The following is a 20821-nucleotide window of genomic DNA, read 5'->3' on the forward strand; positions in this document are numbered from 1 at the left end:
AAGTTTTAGAAAATGGATAACTTGGTTTTTAAATTTTGTTTTAAATAGATACGTAATAGCCATGTACATATTGTGTTAGTCAGGGCATTAGCTTCAAGATACAGAAGTACTTGTTTATAAATGTGATTTTTTATTTTAAAAGCAGTTATTATCAGTCAATCATTATGTATCAATTTCAATGGTCCAACTTTTATGATGTCCTATGAATGTGATTTTTAGTTGCAATGGTATATCTATTGTGCTTCTGAATTGGATGAAAGGAACCATTTATAAATGGGTAGACAAAGCATACCATGCTGTAATTTTATCACCCCCATAGATTTTGTAATTTCTGCATAATCTGGATGTGAAACCATGACTTTTTTTGCCATATTTTTTTGGGGGGAACAAAAGTGTGAAAGTTGAATTTTCTTTTCACTATTCTTCTTCTGAATGACTGAACAAACATGATGCTTTAAAGTACTTGAGGATTGTTAAGGCGAGAAGTGTTTGGGGGAAGGAAAATAAGTATTGGACTGTGTTACATGTTAAAAACAAACCCTACAGTTGAGCCTCATGGACATGCAAAGAATGTGATAATTAGAAGAGGCAGCTTTTGGTTTCCATGTTAGTCGTTTTACAGGATGACATTGAGTCCAAATTTTCTTTATCTGTGTGCCTATCATACCTCCAATGAGCCAGGGCTCAACCTATCTGCTACTAAGCTGATTGGAAACTTCTGGGTATACATATGGAGCTTATTTTTTAAATATATATATGGCAATATTTATGTATTACGTATACTTTACTGTTTTTATTAACTATTTCTACAGAGGAGTCAGTATTTTACTCCCTTTTCTTCTTATTTTGGCTATTTTGTCAATTACGTATTAAAATGATGTTGTCACAGATTTCATTGTGCGCTACGTAAAATTCTAGAATGATAAGAAGTGTGTTAATTCATATCGGAAATGTTTTTTATAAAAATGTAAATCTATTATTTTGAAGTGAATTTCAAAATTCAATGTTATTTGGGTTTTCATATATTTTTCTGGTTGGAAATCAAATAATATTGTTATGTAGAAGTTTATCTATCTTAATCTATGGGATGTACTATTGAAATGGCTATCAATGAAAAGCAAAACAATAATGTGTCATTATTTTTAGAATCTTCTCCAGATTTTTGCTCCTTTGGATTCAAGTATTAGTATGAGGAAATTCCCATGCAAGTAAGGTGTAGATGTCCCAAAAAGCTGAAGCTTTTACAATTAAGGGAGCATTTTCATTTTTCTAATGAAAATAAAGCATTGAAAAAATGCCAAAATGTATTCAGAGTTCTTATGTTTCCATTTTCTGTGTTTATATTAATTTTGCCTATCTCCAAGGAGTTTAAGTGGGTTTGAAATATGACAGATAATCGTCTTTTATTACCAGATAGTCGCACTACTCCATGCTTTTCATGGCTTGAAAAAATTGTCAAAGTTGACTGAGTTTGGTGGTATTTAAACAATTGTGAAACTAATGCCTATAACAAATCATATTCTTTAAAAAATTCCTTCTTAAAATGAGGTGCAAATGAAAAAATATGTAATCTGAATAAGAAGTTTTCAATGCTCTATGCTCAATGCCTCATTATTGTCCTAAATATGCACATTTGAAAAATGAACGCTTTGACTGTCTAATAATTTTCACTCAATTTCCTTTCAAACTTCAAACTCCTCCTTTTCCCGGGTAGGTGGGCAAAATGAATGTATATTATGCAGAAAATGGATATTTATGAGCTTCAGTGGCGTAGCCAGGAATTTCGTTCAGGGGTGGGGTCCAAAACCACGGGGGAAAATTTTTGAAAAACAGGGTTTTAAACTAATTTTAACACTTTTCATAATCAAAAAAACTTCATTTGTTAAAGAAGTATTTTGTAAATTCATGATTTTTCAATATTTTGTTTTCTTTTATGAAGGAAAATAATTGTGTTTTTATATTTTGTGGGGCCCGGACCCCCCCGGATTCTCCCTGGCTATGCCCTCTGTTACTGATGAGCTTTGAATGCATTTCAGCTGAGTCAAACGTTGACCAATTGAGTTAAAATTTTTAAAGGGATGTTTTCTCATGTATTCCTGCAGAAAACTGGAAATCCCATTCATCTTCCAAACTTTTTCTTTTTTTGGGACACCCTCACGTGCTGAATTCCTACAGATGATTTTTCTATGATGAAGTTCACTCACCTTATTGTCCCACTAAACATAATGACATCCTGAGGAATAATCGATAATCTTGATCTCAGAGAGCGTTTTGGTACTCTTTGGATGTCAATTCCATCAATGAGTATGCGACCTTCAGAAATATTCACCATTCGGAAGAGGGACATGACAATGGAGGATTTACCACTCCCTGTCCGACCACATATACCCACCTGTAAAAGAAAATGAATCTCATTCAGTTTAAAAGATGTAGTAAATGATGGCATAAGTTCATTACAAGTTCGTAAAGCATTTTTTCCAATTACTAATATGTATAGAAATTATGACACCAAAATTTTTAGGAGTGTCATAAGTGGTGGAGAAGTTAATTACTTGTGACATATTTATGTGGCATAAATTTTCATATATTTTACATGGCACTGGATAGCAAATTATGCTTATAAATTGTCTTACATTTGTCTGTGTGGTGAGACTGTCTAATAATAGAACACAAACTGGAAAACTCCCTGTGCCTAGAGTTTTTTCAAAAGCTCCATGCTATGACTCTAAAATTCTTGTAGATGATGTTAATTAATTTTTATATCAAATCACATATTTGGTATAAATGCAGAGTGGCAACTTTAGCCAGGTTCAATTTACTCCTACGAAAAAGTGGCCAAGTGATGCAACCTATTAATTGTTCACCAATTTATTTACACTTCATGTAGATGCTTATCTGAGCAAGTAATGGATGTGTTATTATAGTCCACAGAAGGCTTCATCATTTTAAACCACACAAAATATTCATGAGTCATTTAAATTTCTTGTGTTATAGGTGAATGCATTTTTAATATTCCAACAAATGAATTTTTAGTGTATTTATCTTTATACTATTCTGATTGTAATTACTGTATGTTATGATATGTGCTTGGGATTTTACTTTCTCAGTTTTCATTGCTATTTTAAGAAAATATCGACTTACCTTTTGTCCTGTTTTAATGTGAATATTCAGATTTTTTATCACAGGATCTCTCGTTTTATCATAGGTCAAGGAAACTCCTTCAAATACAATGTCTCCGCTGCTAGGCCAGTTGCTGGGGACTAGAACAATAAGGTTTTATGGGAATCATGAGCATCAACTTTTCCTCCTGGTAATACATGCATTAAATTTAATATCATTCAATTTAACATATATGTTGTATGTTAATGGAATTATTAGGTACTTGTAATGCTGTAATGTTTTAGTCACATTTTTTATACCCACAGAAAGGGAAGTTTAGGGAAAGAATGTAAAGTATGTACAGTGAAACCTCGATTTTAAATTCCCCCATTATACATTTTCCCTGATTTTGCACAGCTTTTATCAGGTCCCAAACAATACTGCCTTTATACAATGATACTCTATTTTACAATATCCTCAATTTTTCACTTTTTGTGAGTGGTCCATTCAAAAGTGTAAATTAGAGGTTTCACTGTACTTATATGGAGATGGCCCATATTTTTACCGTGAATTAACATGCAAATCAATTCCTTTTTGTCCTGTAGTTGCTTTTCACATTAATTTCAAATTAAAATCGTTTTCTTTACTTGAAAGGCAAAGTTTTGATACTCCATTTAAATTACACATCTTAATCATTTCAACTAAGAAAGCCATCTGTGAGAGATAGAAAGTTTCATTCGTGCAAATATTTCCTTACCTTCTGTAAGAGGCAAATTATTTTCTTGTGAATCCCCCTTTGACCTTGAGCATTCTTCATCCTCATCCTCCGATGGTAATTTTACATATTGCTCAATTCTTTCCACTGCCCCCATGTATGCCTCCATATCTGATAAGAACTTAACCACCCAGTGGAGATATATTGGAAGTAGCAGAGTATAGTTGATGGCTAAACCCACCAAGGAGGGGGTAACCATTTTTGGAAGAAGCTGCGTCGTAATTAGAGCTGCTACAGCTGACACAAAGACTATTGTTCCCCCTAAATAATCCTGTTGGATGATATAATTGGACATTTTATCTTATTTAGAAAAATTCTCAAAGCAATTTAAACAATGTTTTTGATCTGATGGTCCAAGGATTTAGAGTAACTTTTTGAAGCAAGTCTAATATTTTTTGATCCTTCTATTTTGTTTTCAAATCTGAATCTTATATGTATTAATGAAAATGTATTTGGTATTTTTTAACATGAAATTGGTGGTTTGGTTAAGTATTGCTTTTACAATATTCCTTTTCATTGCTTTCACTTTATGTGATAATGGTGAGCATTCCAATGGGACATACTGAGATGAGTTCCTAGATAGATCAACACCATGGGGAGAATGAGGTATTTCTAGTTTGGTGTGTAGAATGCACTTTTATTTATCCAGACTAATAGGGTTTTATTGGGGTGAAACGTCTTGGCTCCAGTGAAAAAAAACTGGTTTCTATCAATTCAAAATTTTTTAAACTCCTCAGTATTTTTGTAATGCATGGAATGGTGTATGTACTAGCCATTGCAGTGTTGTGAAGCTGCTATTTTACAAAAGTGCATTAGATGCCATTTGTCCAGAAATAAGGGAGTTATAAAAACATGCATAATTGTTTCCTTTTAAGTTTTTAAATTGAAAAAGATTAGTAAATTTTGATTGTTTCATGAAATTTGAACAATTTAATACTATTCATTACAATTTAAAATTTTCAAATCTTACAATGCAATCTTCCGCTACAAGTTTGAAAAAAATTGGTAGGGGTTTAGGAAAGGAAAAAATTTTGAGTTTAGCCATTAATCTGGCCACCCACATCAAGTGACATCTGGCATTTCTCATAAGACGCCATATCTCCATTAGTTAATATACTATGAAACCCGCTTCCCATCACTGATTGACTGATTCATACAAATATTTGGGGTGAATGAGACGATATACAACAAAAAGTCATGGAATCAACCCCCTCTAAAATTTTCTGAAACCATAGAAAAATTTGTCAAATCACTAAATTTATTATCTAGTACAGCGTTGCCAACTGCCTCTATGCCTTTACATTTTGGGGGCATTTGAGGAACAAAATATCAATGTTAATGAGAAGTTAGAACATCATGAAGCTTGTGAATGGCACCTAAGTTATTTTGGCAACCATTAGTCCAAACTTTGTAACAGTCACTATTGCATTGTATATTAAATTGTGGAATAAATGTTTAAATATAATGAAATAAAAAGTTATATGTACTTACCAATGCAATCCCGAGCCAGCGGTTTGCAGTGTTTACTATTAGGAATGCATTAGTGTGACAGTCAATTCTTGCTGCTAGTTCCATTGAAAACCGTCCTTGGTGTCCAAATGCCCTGATTGTTGTGAGACCTCCCAAGGTTTCGGAGAAGTGAGAGAATATTGGAGAGCGGGTAATGCTGTCAAGCCTCTGCAACTCCCTTTAAAGAAACATATTTTTGTGAGAATATTTCCTAGTGAATTCTGTTGAAATGATAATTCTGTTTCTAACTCTCTGATTCTCAGTGAATGGAAATTTTGTAATTTATTTGTATAGACTTTCAAGGTCTCATTTCCATTTGAAAGTATCTTAAGTGATATTAATGAAGATGCATTGAAATTTGGCCCTCATGTCTTTCGGAATATTACTAAATTCAATTTTTATTTTTGGATCTCATAATATTTATTTGAAAGCTTTTGTTAAGTTTTTACCACATACCTTGATGAACATCGGAAGAACTTCTGCACAGCATAATAGGTGATACAAATTGGAATTGCAGCTAACAGGAACCATGATGTGACCACTGAATTTACAACAATAGCTGATAGACATAGGAGCAGGAACTGTAGTAGTCTCTGTATTGATGTAGCTATTTTCTGTGGAAATAATTCATAGATTTCTTGATTAAAATGGAACAGTAAGAAACTGCTATGTTTCAATCAAAATATGTTGGTGAATTATCTGGGTAGATGTAATAGTTGTACGGTGGAGAGGTGGTCTTGTGGAGAGGTGGAGCGGTGGAGAGGTGGAGAGGTTGTAAGGTGGTCTTTGTAGAGACTGAGGGTTTGTGCAGAATTTTTTAAATAATTTACCAATTTTTACCCAGAGTTGCTCTTACACAGAATTAAATATAGACATTGTAGTTTTTGAAAGTATGCTCACATTGGCTTTGATACCAGTGATTGATGCCAAATGCTAAAAGTTTTTGAAATCATTGATTTATTTTAATGTGAACCCTCAAAAATATTTTTTTTAATCATTGCTATGTGAGAAATATTTAATCCATCTTGAAAACTAAAATTTTCTAAAGCAATGCACAACTTTAAAAAATTGTAACTTTTTATTTCATTTTTTGGTTATTAATGCAAAGGCACATAATTTCAGCAATGATAGAAGTGATGCGTTTCAGTTTTTAGTCGGAAAGTCATTTGAGTGCTTTCCTATGTATAAATTATCAAGAAAAGATTTTCCAAGAATCCTAGTTTTCTGTTTACTGAAGTTTTTATACCCTGCATTTCTTTGTTAATACATTTTTGAAACTTGTCATCCTAGTCCATAAAAGAAAGGAAGGGCACTAATAACAATTGAGAGAATGAGAATCCTCTGCCTCTTTGCTTCTGTGGTGCGGACGTTTTGGAAATGGCTAATTTGCTCCAGGAGCTTCTGGTTACATATTTTCATACAAGAGGGCTTTAAGTTCATAAAGAATTTTAATGTAAATATCTTACTTTGTCTATGACCGCTGTATCAGTAGAAAATCTATTTATAATGCGGCCTAATGGTGTGGCTTCAAAGAAATTGTATGGAAGCCTTAGTAGAACACTGGAAAGCATCTTTTCATGAAGATATCTGCGTGCTCTTGATCCTCCCCATTGTCCTACTCCATTAGATGTCAGTGAGAGTAAAATGGAGCTTAATGACAGCATTGCATACACCATCAAATAGTGCAACATCTGAAAAGAGATCGGTTTCATTAATTTGTGTAGTCTCAATAGATAGTGGCATGCTGTTTTGGTGCATTGTGGGACTTTCAGGTCTTTTAACCAAAGGTAATCCACCAGTCAGTGGCGTAGCTAGGAATTTTGTTTTGGGGGTCCAAAAGAATTGGGGAAAATGTTTGAAAAACAGGGTATGTCTTTGTTTAGGTTTTTAAACTAATTTTAACACTTTTAACAATTGGAAAAAATTCATTTGTTAAAGAATTATTTTTTAAATTCATGATTTTTTTATATTTCGTTTTCTTTCATGGAGGAAAATAATTGTGTTATTATATTTTAGGGGGGTCTGGACCCCCTCCCTGGCTACGCCACTGCTACCAGTACGGTAAATTTCATCACAATCAGAATGAAACTAGAATTGCAGCAATCTCAAACAGATATTTTATTGCACAATAGATAAAAGCATGTATAACTGTGTTCTACTTACTTCTTTCCTCTGTCCTTCATTGGCACTTCTCGGGAGCCTCAAGGTAGATGTTTCATTGAAATCTATTTTTTCAGCTCCAGCATCAGCCCATTGTGAAAGCCAAAAATCTGTGTGTACCCGTAAGGCTTGCCAAGCTAGTGTTGATGCGAGATAAGTTACTCCAACCAAAGGTCCACATGCACAAAGGTACCGGAAATACGTTCGGTGAGGGATTTTTCCATATTCCCTTTCTTCTGCCCCTACTGCTGTGCTACCACCTAAGTCATCATCGTCTATATCCACTTGGGAAAAAATGAATGAAAAATTAAAGAGCCTTAATTTCTAATGAATGCTTAAAATGTGGTATATTTTATTCTACTGAATTTTATGATAACTTATGTTTTATTTTGCTGCTTGAATAATTTTTATTTGTCAACTTGTAGGCAGACAATCCTTTCATTTCAATGAGTTTTGTATGCGTGCACGTTTTCAATAAGAAGATGAATATGTTTTGTTATACAAACATTTGTCAAGTACTGGACTTGGGATTAATAATGATTTAAGAAATTTATGGATTTAAATACATTTAAAAAAATTACAGATGACTAAATCTCTTAAAAATTACACTTTAGAAGGATTTACTTGTAGTTTTTTATCCTTTACACTGGTAACTAATGAAACAGAACAGGTTGTTAACCAATCACAACAAAATAGGTAGATACCCTCAGATAAGGAAACACTGGTTTAACCATGACTGTTGATTAGTGTAGGTGAATACATATAGCACATTACACTTACTGTTTTCCTCCTCTTCTTCCCTGCCGAGGTCATCACTAAAGCCTGAAGTAGATGAGGTCAGTCTTCTGATTGGATTGTGGTCACTCTCTCCTGGTTGAGAACTTCCTGATCTGTATTTATACAAATTTTAACAGTAAAAAAAAGTTTTGAATTTTCTCATCTGTAATATTTTATTCTAAACCATAATTAAAGCAAAGTATCAAACAGAAATCTAGCTACAGTAAAACCTAGTAGTATAACTAAAAGTATGTAGTGAACCTCTTTATCTCGTAAAACCTCCATTTATACCAAGGAGACACCCCCGAGACGGCCTAACTACCTCTGCAAATTGTACCAAGACAACTAGAGACTATTAATGCAGCTGCGATTACATACGTGGAATGACATTTTCAGCAATAAATTTTCACCCTTTTTTTTTCTTTTACACCTTTAATGTGTTGCAATTTTCACATTAACCATTAGTTATGGTCATTTTGTTCCATATGAGAGCATACCTAACAGAAAATAAGAAAAAAGGTATCCAACTATCCTACCCATTTTAAGAGATTGTTGAATTAAGAGAGATCACATCGTTTTCTCTTGAATAATGGTAAAAATCACGCGATAGCACTCGCTTTCTGTTATCATTAAATAATTAATACATGTTCACTTATTCATGCATGTTTATTTAAATGCATATAATGGTTTAAAAGACAGTAGTGCCTTTCATTTCCAAAGGATATGAAATAATGGTGCATATCACTGAAACCTCTCTATAGTGAACCTCCATACATCAAATTGCCCAAATTTTGGTCCCCTCAATTACGTTGTAAAGAGGTTTTACTGTATCTTTTACTTCAAACTTAATGTTTTCTTATTTTTTAAATGTGTTAAATTTCAGCTCATGGAAATGAAATGAATTGTTTGTCCACTCAGTTTTTTCATTCTCCCCAATTGGTTCTTTTCCTATCTATTGGTGGATTCAGCATTAAATTTGGGGGCATCACGACCTTGGTATGGAGAGTATGGAATAACCCCCTGGAGAGAGGGGCATATTTACAGTACGGAGTGCTATGCTCTATGATAAATATGCACAACTCAAACTTCTCTTACATTTAGGACTTGTTGCCATGCATTTGCATGTACACGGATTTTACAAAGATAAAAAAACTACAAACATATTAAGCTAATAAAAATTTAAACATTTTGATAAAATTTGGGGGGAGTCATGACCCCTGTGACACCTCCCTAAAATCTGCCACTGGTATTAGGACAACAATTTCATTAACACGTTGTCATGCATGTGTACATTGTTACTGTGTTCCTGAACATTTTGATGAAAATACATTGTCCAGGGGAGTGTGGTAGCCTACTGGGTAGAGCGCTTGGCAGCTGATTGAGGGGTCTTTGGTTCAAATTCCAGGTGAAGCCTACGGACACCCCCAAACAAAATCCCAAAAGAGTGAGTGGCCCAGGGAAAGGAACTGGCTCTGAATGTGTGAAATTCACATGTCTGTGGCTTAATTTGAGGTGAGCTCTAACCTCACCTTTCCTTGCACGCCTTCGGGTTGAATCACTAAGTGAGTGTTATTGTCCCTTATGGTCTTGGGGAGGAGTTAAAAGGGTTCAACGCATTCCCCTATCCCAAAGTATTTTAGAAATAGTCTTAAGCAAATCAATGAAATAATATTCGGCTACAGCCTTTTCCTTCTCAACCTCTGTTGTGAGTTTCAAGGAACAAACATTTTTGTCACTGATATCGGAGGTTCTGGGTCTAGCCCCTAAATGAAACTCCCTTCAAAATTTTCTTGTTACAGCCCAGCCAACCAAAAGGTGTCTTTATTCATAGCAGAAGGCCTTCCAGCTATTAATTAACCTTGCTGCAAATTCCTCTGTATACTGGCTGTCAAAATTTGGGAAAATTTGAAATTTGTAATTATGTGCAAATTGAAAGTGGTCCAAATTTTTCATGAAGAAAGAGAGCATTACAATAAGGTGGGTGGTTGACATCAGTCATTTCATTGTCAATGTGACTCTGATATTTGTCATGAGTATTTAACTGTGCATCTTGTTAGTCTTCTTTTAACTCCAAATATGAAAGTTATTGTATGTTAAACTGCATAATCCATTGCTTTGTTTAATTCTTTATATTGCCATTTTTTCTATGTATTTGTCATATTTTTTATTATGATTCAATGAGTGTCAGTTGGAAAATCCATAGCCAACATAAAACTTGTAAGCATTTCATTGATTGATATAAAGATCACAGTAATTTAACGTGAACATTTTTAAAACTTAGGCCTTCAAAACCTGAAATTGTGCTTTAATTTAATCTTTTCCCTTTTGTGGGCACCCTGGTAAATAATGGGGAGATTCGAGTTATTTAAAAAATGTTTAGAACTATGCATTTACTTGAATCATTTTACACTTTGTCATACCACTTAAAATTATTAAATACATGCATATATACAATGCATTTTCTTTTTGTATGGTCCATAGCATTTTCAAGCAATGGTTATACAGTTGATGACCTCAAATCCGGAAAGCTTGGGACCAAAGGGTTTCTGGTCTTCGCGGCCTTCCCAAAGGTATTTCCCAATTTTATTTACTGCTCTTTGATTTAAAGTAGGACAGGTGAATTCTCCATTTCTCTGAGTCATATAATCAAGGAGCGGGAAGCTGATGACTTGTTTCGTCATTTGTATTTTGAATCCTTAGCGAAGGGTGTGTGTCACTCACAACACAGCCATAGCTTCTGCAGCATAAACTATACATGCTTAATACTGGATGAGAACGAGCAACAAATACATCTTTTTCTTCTGGCTACAGTCGTGATTTGACAACTTATTCGGCAAGTCTTTTGCCTCCTTCAATGTAGTGTACTTGAATCCATCTAAGGCAACGAATGTTCTTCTAGGAGTTGTTCGTCAGACCATCCACACATTCACATGTAGCTAGACCTCTGCTCCTTATACACAGCTGAGAGGATTGAGACTGTATGTTTGCTATCCATCGGTTGCGTACTTTAGTTGCGAGGTGTGCAGTGAATATTTCACAATTTATGACTGATGTACAGCAGCATCAACATGTCTGAATGACAAGACGAGCTTTGATATGCCAATCGATGGTTGATTGGTGATCGCCATTCGTTGAATGATGCATGTTTGGTGCTGGCTTACGAGTGTTGGTTAATTCGAGCATTGGCAGCATTGTCTCGCGCGACGACTGTACATTCTGACATCAATCAGTGAATGAATACAGAAGTAAAAAGAATGCTGAGTCTGCGTGCTCACTGCTTACTTTACTATCTAGCGATTTGATTGATGGATTTTTCTTCCTCATAGGGAAACCCACTAAAATTGCTGGCACATTAATTGCATATGCTTGGTTTTGCTAATAATAGGGCCCTCTTTGCTTCTATAGCATTGGGTTGTTTTTCCCTCGTCCCGTCCCTTCCGTCCCTCTCCTTTCCCAGAGGCGTCGACGGGCTCCTATCGTGGCGGCGCCTCTTTTCCTTTTTCCTTCCTCTCCAGCCCCTCCCCTGGTGATCGGGCCTATAAGCCACGGACTTGGTTCCCGGCCCCGGTGTGTTGTATCCTTCGAAGGGTTCGCCCAGAACCCTCATACTCTCTGCTTACTTTGCTACATAAGCATCGTAGTCATGTGTCATGAGTGACCACATACACACCCTTTGCTATGGAAAAATATGATTGATGAAACAAGACATCAGCTTCACACTCCTTGATTATATGACTCAGAGAAATGGAGGATTCACCTGTTGTACTTTAAATCAAAGAGGAGTGAATAAAAATGGGAAATACCTTTGGGAAGGCCCTGAGGACCAGAAATCCAGTAACCTTTTGATCCCATGCTTTCCAGATTTGAGGTCCTCAACTGCACTTTTTGCATAGAAAAACATGAAGTATTTGTATTTAATGCAAATTTTATTTGATCATGATTTTGAAGATTACGGATAGGAAATATATTTGTGTATGTGAGCAGGTAAATTACAAAGCCTTTTTGCTCAGTCATGTTATTTTTGATTGTCTTGAACTTTTGATTATCTACCAATGTTTACCCCATTGTAATTGCTTCTTACTTCAGATTATTCATACACATTTTAATAAGCATTTATAAGATTCATTCTTCTTGAACAAGTATCATAAGGTTTTATAAAGTGCATCAGACATAGAACATGGAGAAATACATAATTTTTTACTCAGCTAAAACTGCAAGTGCTACTGGGAAGCAAAACTTGATTTAAATATGGCTACTTACTTGGTCGATGCTGTGGACATGAGCCTCTTTAGCATGTTTTTTTCCTTGATATTATTTGAATCAAAAGGTCCTGTCATAGACCTTGGAAATTCAGAAGAAAGGTACAGACAATTAGCCACATGAATAAATGGGCATCAACTTGTATGTTCTGACTGAATATTAATGCGATGTATGGGATTTTTGATGATGAATTTTAATATTGTGAATGATGTATGTATTTTGAATGATTGTTGTTTAGTAATTTACCTTTGAGAAGAAATTGAAAATAGACGTCTCAAAAAGCTGCCTCGTGGTTGAGAGCCAATGGTGTAAGTTCTGGACCTGATTACAAAATAGCAACACATCTATGCTGTTAATTACTCATAAGCAAGTGGCATGCAATAACAAAATATAATCAAAAAATAAATTAAACATGTAAAAAGAAAAAAAATCCATGCATACATATCTAAAACAACAAGTACATATCTTGCTGTGAGTTAGCATTTTTACTTTTTAAATATTCAATCAAGTAAGCAATTTAGCAAGTCTAAACGTAGATACAAGGAATTTAGGGTTTATTGTGAAATCCTCCTTTCCTTTTTCTTCATGGTGGAGTCCTGTTTGGTCTATTTGAAAACTGCTATAGGCATAGTAGCATTTTTATGCTTTGACATTCATTTTTTTGCTGAAGCTGAACTTAGAGGTGGTGGATATTTGCTATAAATCATTAATCACAAATAAGTGGCATGTTTAAAAAATTATTTTAAAATTTTCATTTTCATTATCCGATCTCAATTTCGAAAATAACTCCCAATTTAAATTTATGCAATTTTCCACCATATATGTATTATTTTACCACTAAAAACACCACTAAATATGAAAACTTGATTTTTTTCTTTGCTATTATTATATAAAATCCATTCCTTAAATATTTGGTTTAGAATCATTGGTGCGTATTGTTAATTGCATTATTCTTGCTCTTAGAAATTCATACCCATACATATTGGAATATTCTTGTTGTATGAGTGTTATAACTCATTGATATGGTGGGCTACTAAAAGACCATGGTCAAGAAACTGCAGTTTCTAAATGCTATTTCTGTAATGATATACATATGTATGCATAAAATAGCTAAGAAGTATGCAAATGAATCTTAGCTTTCTTTTGTTGTTTATTAGGCTGCATTTGAGCTTGAATTAAATTAGGTCACAGAGGAAATTAGGGATTAGGGTAAAATTGTTTAAAAAATCTATTGTGATGGTGAAAGTGATAAACTTTTATGAATACAAGCTTTCTATTATGCAGTGTACTTAACCTATTTAAGGTTTCTATTCAACTACAACACAAATTATCAATTTTTCATCTGGAGTCATTTTAAGCTGGCATTGCTACTTAGGTATTTTGCTGCCGATGAATGCATCTGATGAGTGATTTAGCTGGTGTCTGCCAGGTAAATATTCTTCTCTAACAATTTGCATAGCTGCATATCAAGCAAAAGGTACAAAGATTCATTGTATAACTTACATGATATTTTTTATTACTTACTCATTATTAGCAATATTATTCTCTTTTTCATCATTGAATTCTTCTGCAACATTTTCTCTGCATGTTATGGGTAATAATTGGTCATGAACAGTAAAGTAGCATGCACATGCAATAGAAAAAGTTTGTTTCTTACTACTTGTATGAGAATGTGTAGTTGTATTAACAAATTACATAATGAGTAGTACTCAATTTTTCTCGGGAACAACTTTTTTTTGAGTAAGTAAGGAGTTGTAGGATGTAACAGGTTGATTTTCCTTGCAGTTTGAAATTTTAAGGAAAATAGGAGGGCTGAATGGAGCAGTTTTGATTGTTTGCCAGGAATTGAATGGAAGGCAAGCTGTGATAGGGTTAAGGGTGTGTAAGGCTTAAGTGTACAGGAATGGATAACAAAAGTATCAGTGATGTAGCCTTAGTGAGCTAAATAAAGCTCAGGTTTTTAAGTAGATTGCTGCTCTCATATCTCTGAAGTTCTAAATATAATCCTTGATAATGTGTCATGGACTACTTCCAAAAATGTGAGGGATTAGCAGGTGTTATAAGGTTGGCAGATGGATGCTGTGTTAGCAGTATAGTTGAATGATGGTCATGAGGATATTTTGTTGCCATTATGGAAGATTTACAGTGTTACAATTTTAGTACAAACCTGCTCAACCCATAATTTTTCGCTCTTTTTGTGTTTGGTGTTTAGATAAAGTTTTAAGTCATTGAGATTACCAAGGATTTCATGCAGAAGGTCTGTTTGACTTAAATAGAAAACTAATTTAGGAAAACTCATTCGGATTTACGAAAAAATATATATTATTGTCATCAACTCTATTAAATACAAAAATTATCCATGCTTTTAAAATAAATGTTATATGAGTGAAAATGGAAAGTGGCTATATGTCATTAGAACAGACATATATAGATATGCGAGAATTACATGAGAACGGATGTGAAAGATCATGAAAATATGAGAGAATGATGGTTGAAGTCAGCAGTAAATGAAACAATGTGATAATTTTCAACCCTAATCAATGGTAGCAGCTTTTAATGCATGAATGTATGTTTAGTATGATCCAGGGGCGCAGCTAGGAATTAAGGCTAGGGGGGGTTTTAGGTGCAAAACACTGGGGTGTCTGAAGGTGTGGAATACCCGCCAGGGTAAGCGGGAGGTGCAGGCTCCCTTCCCCTAGAAAAATTTTCATATATATATATATAAAATCTTGATGAAAGCGCACTAAGCTATAATATAAATATGTGGCCGATCGAGGCGAACGAACAAAAACGCCTTTTCAACCCAGATGTGGGCCATCTCCCTCGTCCTCACCTCGATGACAGTTGCCCTCTCTGGAAAAACTTCAATGAAGGTTAGGGAAAAACATTGGTCGAAGGTACTGTTGTGTGAGGAAGTGTGAATGGGGATGGGTTCATGAAAGGGGGGAGTTTTGCAGGAGTGCCTGTGGTTATTCATATGGATGGATATGGGTGTGGTACATTCTCCTATGTAGTACGCGGGGCAAAAATTACAAAATAGCCTGTATACAACGTTGAAGGAAGTGCAAGACGGTGTGGAGGAGGATCTATTGATGACAGGTGAAGTGGTGGGGCGTAGCAGGGGGCAGCATTTGCAACGGGGGCGGTTGCATGGAGTCAGGGAGGAAGGTGGGGGCAGAGCGTGCCGTAGGAGGGGGCGGGTGGATTTTAAAATATTACCTAAGTTAGGTGCTCTTCTGTAGGCAATGGAGGGGCAGGATGGAAGAAGAGCAGCCGTGATTTTGTTTTTTCTGATGATAGGGTACAGATCTTTTAATATTTTTTTAATTTTTTGAGAGCCCGGGAAGAATGTGGTGGTGAGATTCAGTTTCCTGGTTTGTTCTTTTTTGGTGCGTGGGGTGTACTGTTCGGAGGGAGAGAGTATTTTCTTTTTAAGCAGGGGTTCTGGATACTTTCGTTTGAGGAGAGCATGATGGAGGTTCTGTGTGGCTCTTTGAAGAGATGGTGAATTGTTGCAGATGCGATGGGCACGGACTGATAGGGAGTAGGGGATTGCGTGTTTGGTGTGAGGTGGATGGCAACTGGTGTAGTGCAAGTATTGTTCATGGTTGGTGGGTTTTTTGTGGATGGAGGTGCTGAAGGTATTGTTTTCAAGGCGGATGTTTATGTCAAGGAAGGTAAGGGAGGAAGCAGAAATTGATGAAGTGAAAGAAACGGATGAGGTGGAGTTGAGGAATGCAATGAAAGTGTCTAGCGAGTCACGCCCATGGGCCCATAGTAAAAAAATATCATCGATGAAGCGGACCCACAGGAGAGGCTTAAGGGTTTGGGAATTTAAATAAGAGTTTTCCAGGTGACCCATGTAGAGGTTTGCGTAGGCTGGGGCCATTCTGGTTCCCATCGGGACTCCTCGCTTCTGTAGGTAGATGGTGTCGTTGAAGTTGAAGGCGTTTTTGTTTAGAATCAGTTCAGCTAATTGGGTGATGAAGTTGGTGGAGGGAGAGTGAGGCTGAGGGCGTTGGGCAAGAAAGTAGTTGAGGGCATTGAGGCCTTCGTGGTGGGGAATGGAAGTATAAAGTGAAACGACGTCAATTGTCGCCATTAGGAGATTGGTACCGGTAGGGATAGGGGTTGAGTTAAGTATGCTTAGGAAATGATAGGAGTCTTTTATGAAAGATGGGAGGGTGGTGACAAGAGGTTGCAAGTAGTGATCTAGAAGGGCTGATATTCTTTCGGTTGGGGAATTGCGGCTAGACACAATGGGACGGCCAGGGTTATTGGGTTTGTGTATTTTGGGGAGAAGATAGAATTGTGGAGTGTTGAAATCGGCAGGTGATAGAAGATTAATATCGGAGGGGCTTAATCCTTCTGCGGGGCCAAAATTTTTAAGAAAGGAGAAGATTTCTTTTTGAAATTTGGGATTGGGATCATTGGGGAGGGGAGAATAGGAAGTCGGGTCGTTCAGTTGCCTTAAACCTTCCGCCACATATTTCTCTTTGTCGAGAACGACTACCGTTGAGCCTTTATCCGCTGAGGTTATGATGATGTCTTTGTTGGCAGAGAGATTTCTTAAGGCCTGAAATTCCAGGCGTGTGAGATTTTTAGGTGGGGTGAGAGAATGGAGGAAATTGTGATCACTGATTCTGTCGAGAAAAAGTTTGATGAATATTTCTACGGGATGGTTTGCATGGAGTGGTTTAGGCTCTCGTACAGACGGTGGGGCGAATTGAGCCAATGGGTGAAGAGTGTCGTGGTTGGAAGATGTATTTTGTTGAGACTGCCAGAATGCTTTCCATCGCAGGTTCCGGCAAAAATTCAGGGCGTCAGTCACAAGGCTCACGTGGTTAACTCTCGGCGTGGGTGAAAAAGATAATCCTTTGCTGAGGACTGCCCGCTCGTTGGCGTCGAGGACATGCGAGGAAAAGTTTAATAAAAAGCCAAAACAAACCCTACCCTCCCTTTTCCCCCCCTCTCCCCTTCCCCTTCGTCCACCCCCACTACCTCACCAAGGAGGGCGACTGGAGGAACTTACCCTGCCTGCAGCAGTTCACCTTCAGCATTGAGGATAGCGGATCAATCCGCTGAAACGTCTGAACGTTTATTTGTGAGTGTCCCCTTTTTTTACGTGTGTCTATGTTTTAGTAGTACAATTTTTGTTCGTTCGCCTCGATCGGCCACATATTTATATTATCGCTTAGTGCGCTTTCATCAAGATTTTATATGACTACATAGGAGAATGCACCACGCCCATATCCATCCGTATGAATAACCACAGGCACTCCTGCAAAACTCCCCCCTTTCATGAACCCATCCCCATTCACACTTCCTCACACAACAGTACCTTCGACCAATGTTTTTCCCTAACCTTCATTGAAGTTTTGCCAGAGAGGGCAACTATCATCGAGGTGAGGACGAGGGAGATGGCCCACATCTGGGTTGAAAAGGCGTTTGAAACGCCCGGGCTAAACATCGCCCATTAAAAGCCGAAACAAACCCTACCCTCCCTTTCCCCCCCTCTCCCCTTCCCCTTCTTCCACCCCCACTACCTCACCAAGGAGGGCGACTGGAGGAACTTACCCGGCCTGCAGCAGTTCACCTTCAGCACTGAGGATAGCGGATCAATCCGCTGAAACGTCTGAACGTTTATTTGTGAGTGTCCCTTTTTTACGTGTGTCTATGTTTTTAGTAGTACAATTTTTGTTCGTTCGCCTCGATCGGTCACATTTATATTATCGCTTAGTGCGCTTTCATCAAGACTTTATATATATATATATATATATATATATGGTTCAAAATGGTGAGTTTTGCGGCCTTCTGTGGGATATTTTATTAATATATACACTATTTTATAAGTTATGTTAATCAAATTAAATGATATGGATTTAACTTAAAAATTTATCTGAGCTCTGGGGTAGGGGTTTATCCCCCAAAACCCCCCCTCGCTGCGCCACTGGTATGATCAATAACACTTAAAAATACAGTCTCATAAATTCACATCTAGTCCTGTAGCTCATGGGAAATTTCATTAAATCTATCCACATTCAAATTATTAAATTTTTTTACTACTACAAATTTGGACATCATTGGGAACAAATAGCTCATCTTATATTAGGGAGGTATAATGACATTTATAACATGATAATCAGCAGTGGCAAAGCTAAAGGAATCAAAGGGAGTAATCCAGCCCATTGATCACTCAAAGTTAATCTATATATGTACTTGATAAGGAAGCGTGTAAAATAATTACAATTATGTATGTGTTAATCAGTTCCCTATCCACTGGCAAAGTATCCAGTCACCATTGGATTTGCCGATGATTAAATTAATTTCATATTCCTCTGATTTCAATTATTCTGATAGACAAATAATTTAGACTAATTACTGATTCCAATGAAATGTATAACTCAGGGATCTCAGGGGATTAACATGTTGCTCTTGAAACCCCAGGATTTGTCTTTGCTTAACTGATTCGCATCCACAAGCGTACTGGTATGCGGCCTGAAGCTGGCCGGTATGTACCGGTATGCATAGTGATATCTATCAGTTGATCCTGCTGCTATCTTGTGAGTTTTTTTTTTTTTTTTGGCCAGACAGTGTACCTGAAAGCAGCTGCCATTGGGTGGCTATTTAGAAAACTTTTCCATTGTAAATCGCCTTAGAAATACTTTTCTTACTTGTAGATTCACCTGAAAATGGATTGGGTGGTTGATTTAAATCCCAGGGGATGGATGCTAATGGGTTAATTCCTGGATTTCTGGATTGTCATTTTGTTCAGAATACTGGGTTTTGGGATTCGCCAGGATTGCAATACTCCTTTCACATCATTGCTACTAACTTAGTGAAAATTTTGGTGAAAATTCATTTTCCCTGCATTCTTAGAAACATATGGTATTGACGGTCAAGTTTATACATATAATAAATTTTACCTATACTGACATCAATTGAATAATTCATAGTCTCCCAGATTACCCTTATTCTTTGCCACTGCTACTCATTCACCCTATGATGATTCCTGCCCATTTTGAGCTTTTCTGAGCATGTCATGGAATACTAAAAAATTCATAACACTGATAAATGTGGGATATAATAATCCCTCTTTTTAATATCATGATTAAACAAGTCATTATCTTAAGTTTTGATTAGTATTTTGTGAACAAGTTGAATGTTCCTCAGGAGTAACACAAAATGGTCATTTGATTGAGAAGAATTTGTGGACTTATTTTACTGTTACAAGTGTTCCTGATGCATTTTATTTTGAATGTAGGTAGGTGCATTTGAAATGCGTGTTATTTAAATACCTCCCCAGGATACAGTGCTGCTGTAGAAGAATTTGGAAAAAATATAAGTAATAGCTCTTTTATATGTTTTCCATTATTCCATGATAATTTTTAAAGGCATATCCCAGAAGTGAGTTTCTAAAATTCCCTTTGAGTTACAACGATGCCATTACGTCCTCTATTCTTCAGCATTTCAAAATTTTCCAATTTTAGTCCAGATTATAGAGCCATCAACATATACATATGCCATTGTAGTAATATGTAATGGAATCAATTCTGCCCAGCAGTTGCTTCCAATTAATTGGGGTATGGAATGTGTAATTGAATATGGAGGATACAGACCTTATTGAGCCACGTGTTACTGGATCTGGTCTTGCACTTGGAGTTGATAGTCTCCTGACCAATGAATTGCCACTCACAATTCCAGGATGACGTTGACTGTTGGGGCAGGGTGGCGACTGAAGGGAGCTTGCTCTAAGAACAGCTCTATGACCCCAGTTTTGACTATGAGGTGCAGGATGAACGGAGAAAACCATGCTTGTTCCTTGCACAAAGGACATAGCTGATGGGGCTCTTCGATGAATTAAAGGGTGATCGTCTTGATGACACTCGTCTGTTGGCAGAGGTAGATCATGGGAAAGGAGTAATAAATGCCTTCGAGCTGACCGCCGTGATATTGATGATTGTGTTCCTGCTCTGTGCCTGAAAGGATGTACTAGAGGTGGTGCCTGGAATGAAATTTTGAATTAATTGAAATCCTTGTTTAAAGGCGATGGATAAATGCTTGCTAATTAAGTGAATTTTGCTCATTCTTATTATATTCATATTAATGGCAGTATGAAATAACTCTTGGGAATGATTTTAATAGTTATTCTTTAAAATAATGCATATTTTACTTTTTAAAAGCACAAGAGACCCTCGTAAATTTAAAAAAGCTCTACATTCATCAATTGATGAAAATTAT

The 20821-nt window shown here is 36.3% G+C and overlaps 2 protein-coding genes across 6 annotated transcripts in view; one reads left to right on the top strand and one right to left on the bottom strand.

Moving 5' to 3' along the window:
- The window catches only part of LOC124158811 (ATP-binding cassette sub-family C member 9), a 107087-nt gene that overhangs the window by 3599 nt on the left and 82667 nt on the right, over window positions 1-20821 (bottom strand). Inside the window, exons 16-26 of one of the 4 annotated variants that reach the window (XM_046534143.1) lie at window positions 20200-20585; window positions 12827-12901; window positions 12581-12661; window positions 8324-8433; window positions 7547-7827; window positions 6850-7074; window positions 5840-5997; window positions 5366-5561; window positions 3857-4145; window positions 3142-3260; window positions 2205-2392 (exon numbers count right to left, since the gene is read on the bottom strand). In XM_046534143.1, the coding sequence (XP_046390099.1) occupies window positions 2205-2392; window positions 3142-3260; window positions 3857-4145; window positions 5366-5561; window positions 5840-5997; window positions 6850-7074; window positions 7547-7827; window positions 8324-8433; window positions 12581-12661; window positions 12827-12901; window positions 20200-20585 (2108 nt within the window). The remainder of the gene's footprint in view (window positions 1-2204; window positions 2393-3141; window positions 3261-3856; window positions 4146-5365; window positions 5562-5839; window positions 5998-6849; window positions 7075-7546; window positions 7828-8323; window positions 8434-12580; window positions 12662-12826; window positions 12902-20199; window positions 20586-20821) is intronic. The other 3 variants (XM_046534144.1, XM_046534145.1, XM_046534146.1) reach the window with 3 other exon arrangements.
- LOC124158812 (synergin gamma-like) overlaps window positions 9182-20821 on the top strand; it is a 160745-nt gene continuing 149105 nt past the window's right edge. The window contains exons 1-2 of one of the 2 annotated variants that reach the window (XM_046534148.1): window positions 9182-9832; window positions 10120-10297. The gene's annotated coding sequence lies outside the window, so the exon portion shown is untranslated. The other variant, XM_046534147.1, reaches the window with a different exon arrangement.

This window comes from Ischnura elegans, chromosome 5 (genome assembly GCF_921293095.1).
Source record: "Ischnura elegans chromosome 5, ioIscEleg1.1, whole genome shotgun sequence".
Classification (NCBI taxonomy): domain Eukaryota; kingdom Metazoa; phylum Arthropoda; class Insecta; order Odonata; family Coenagrionidae; genus Ischnura; species Ischnura elegans.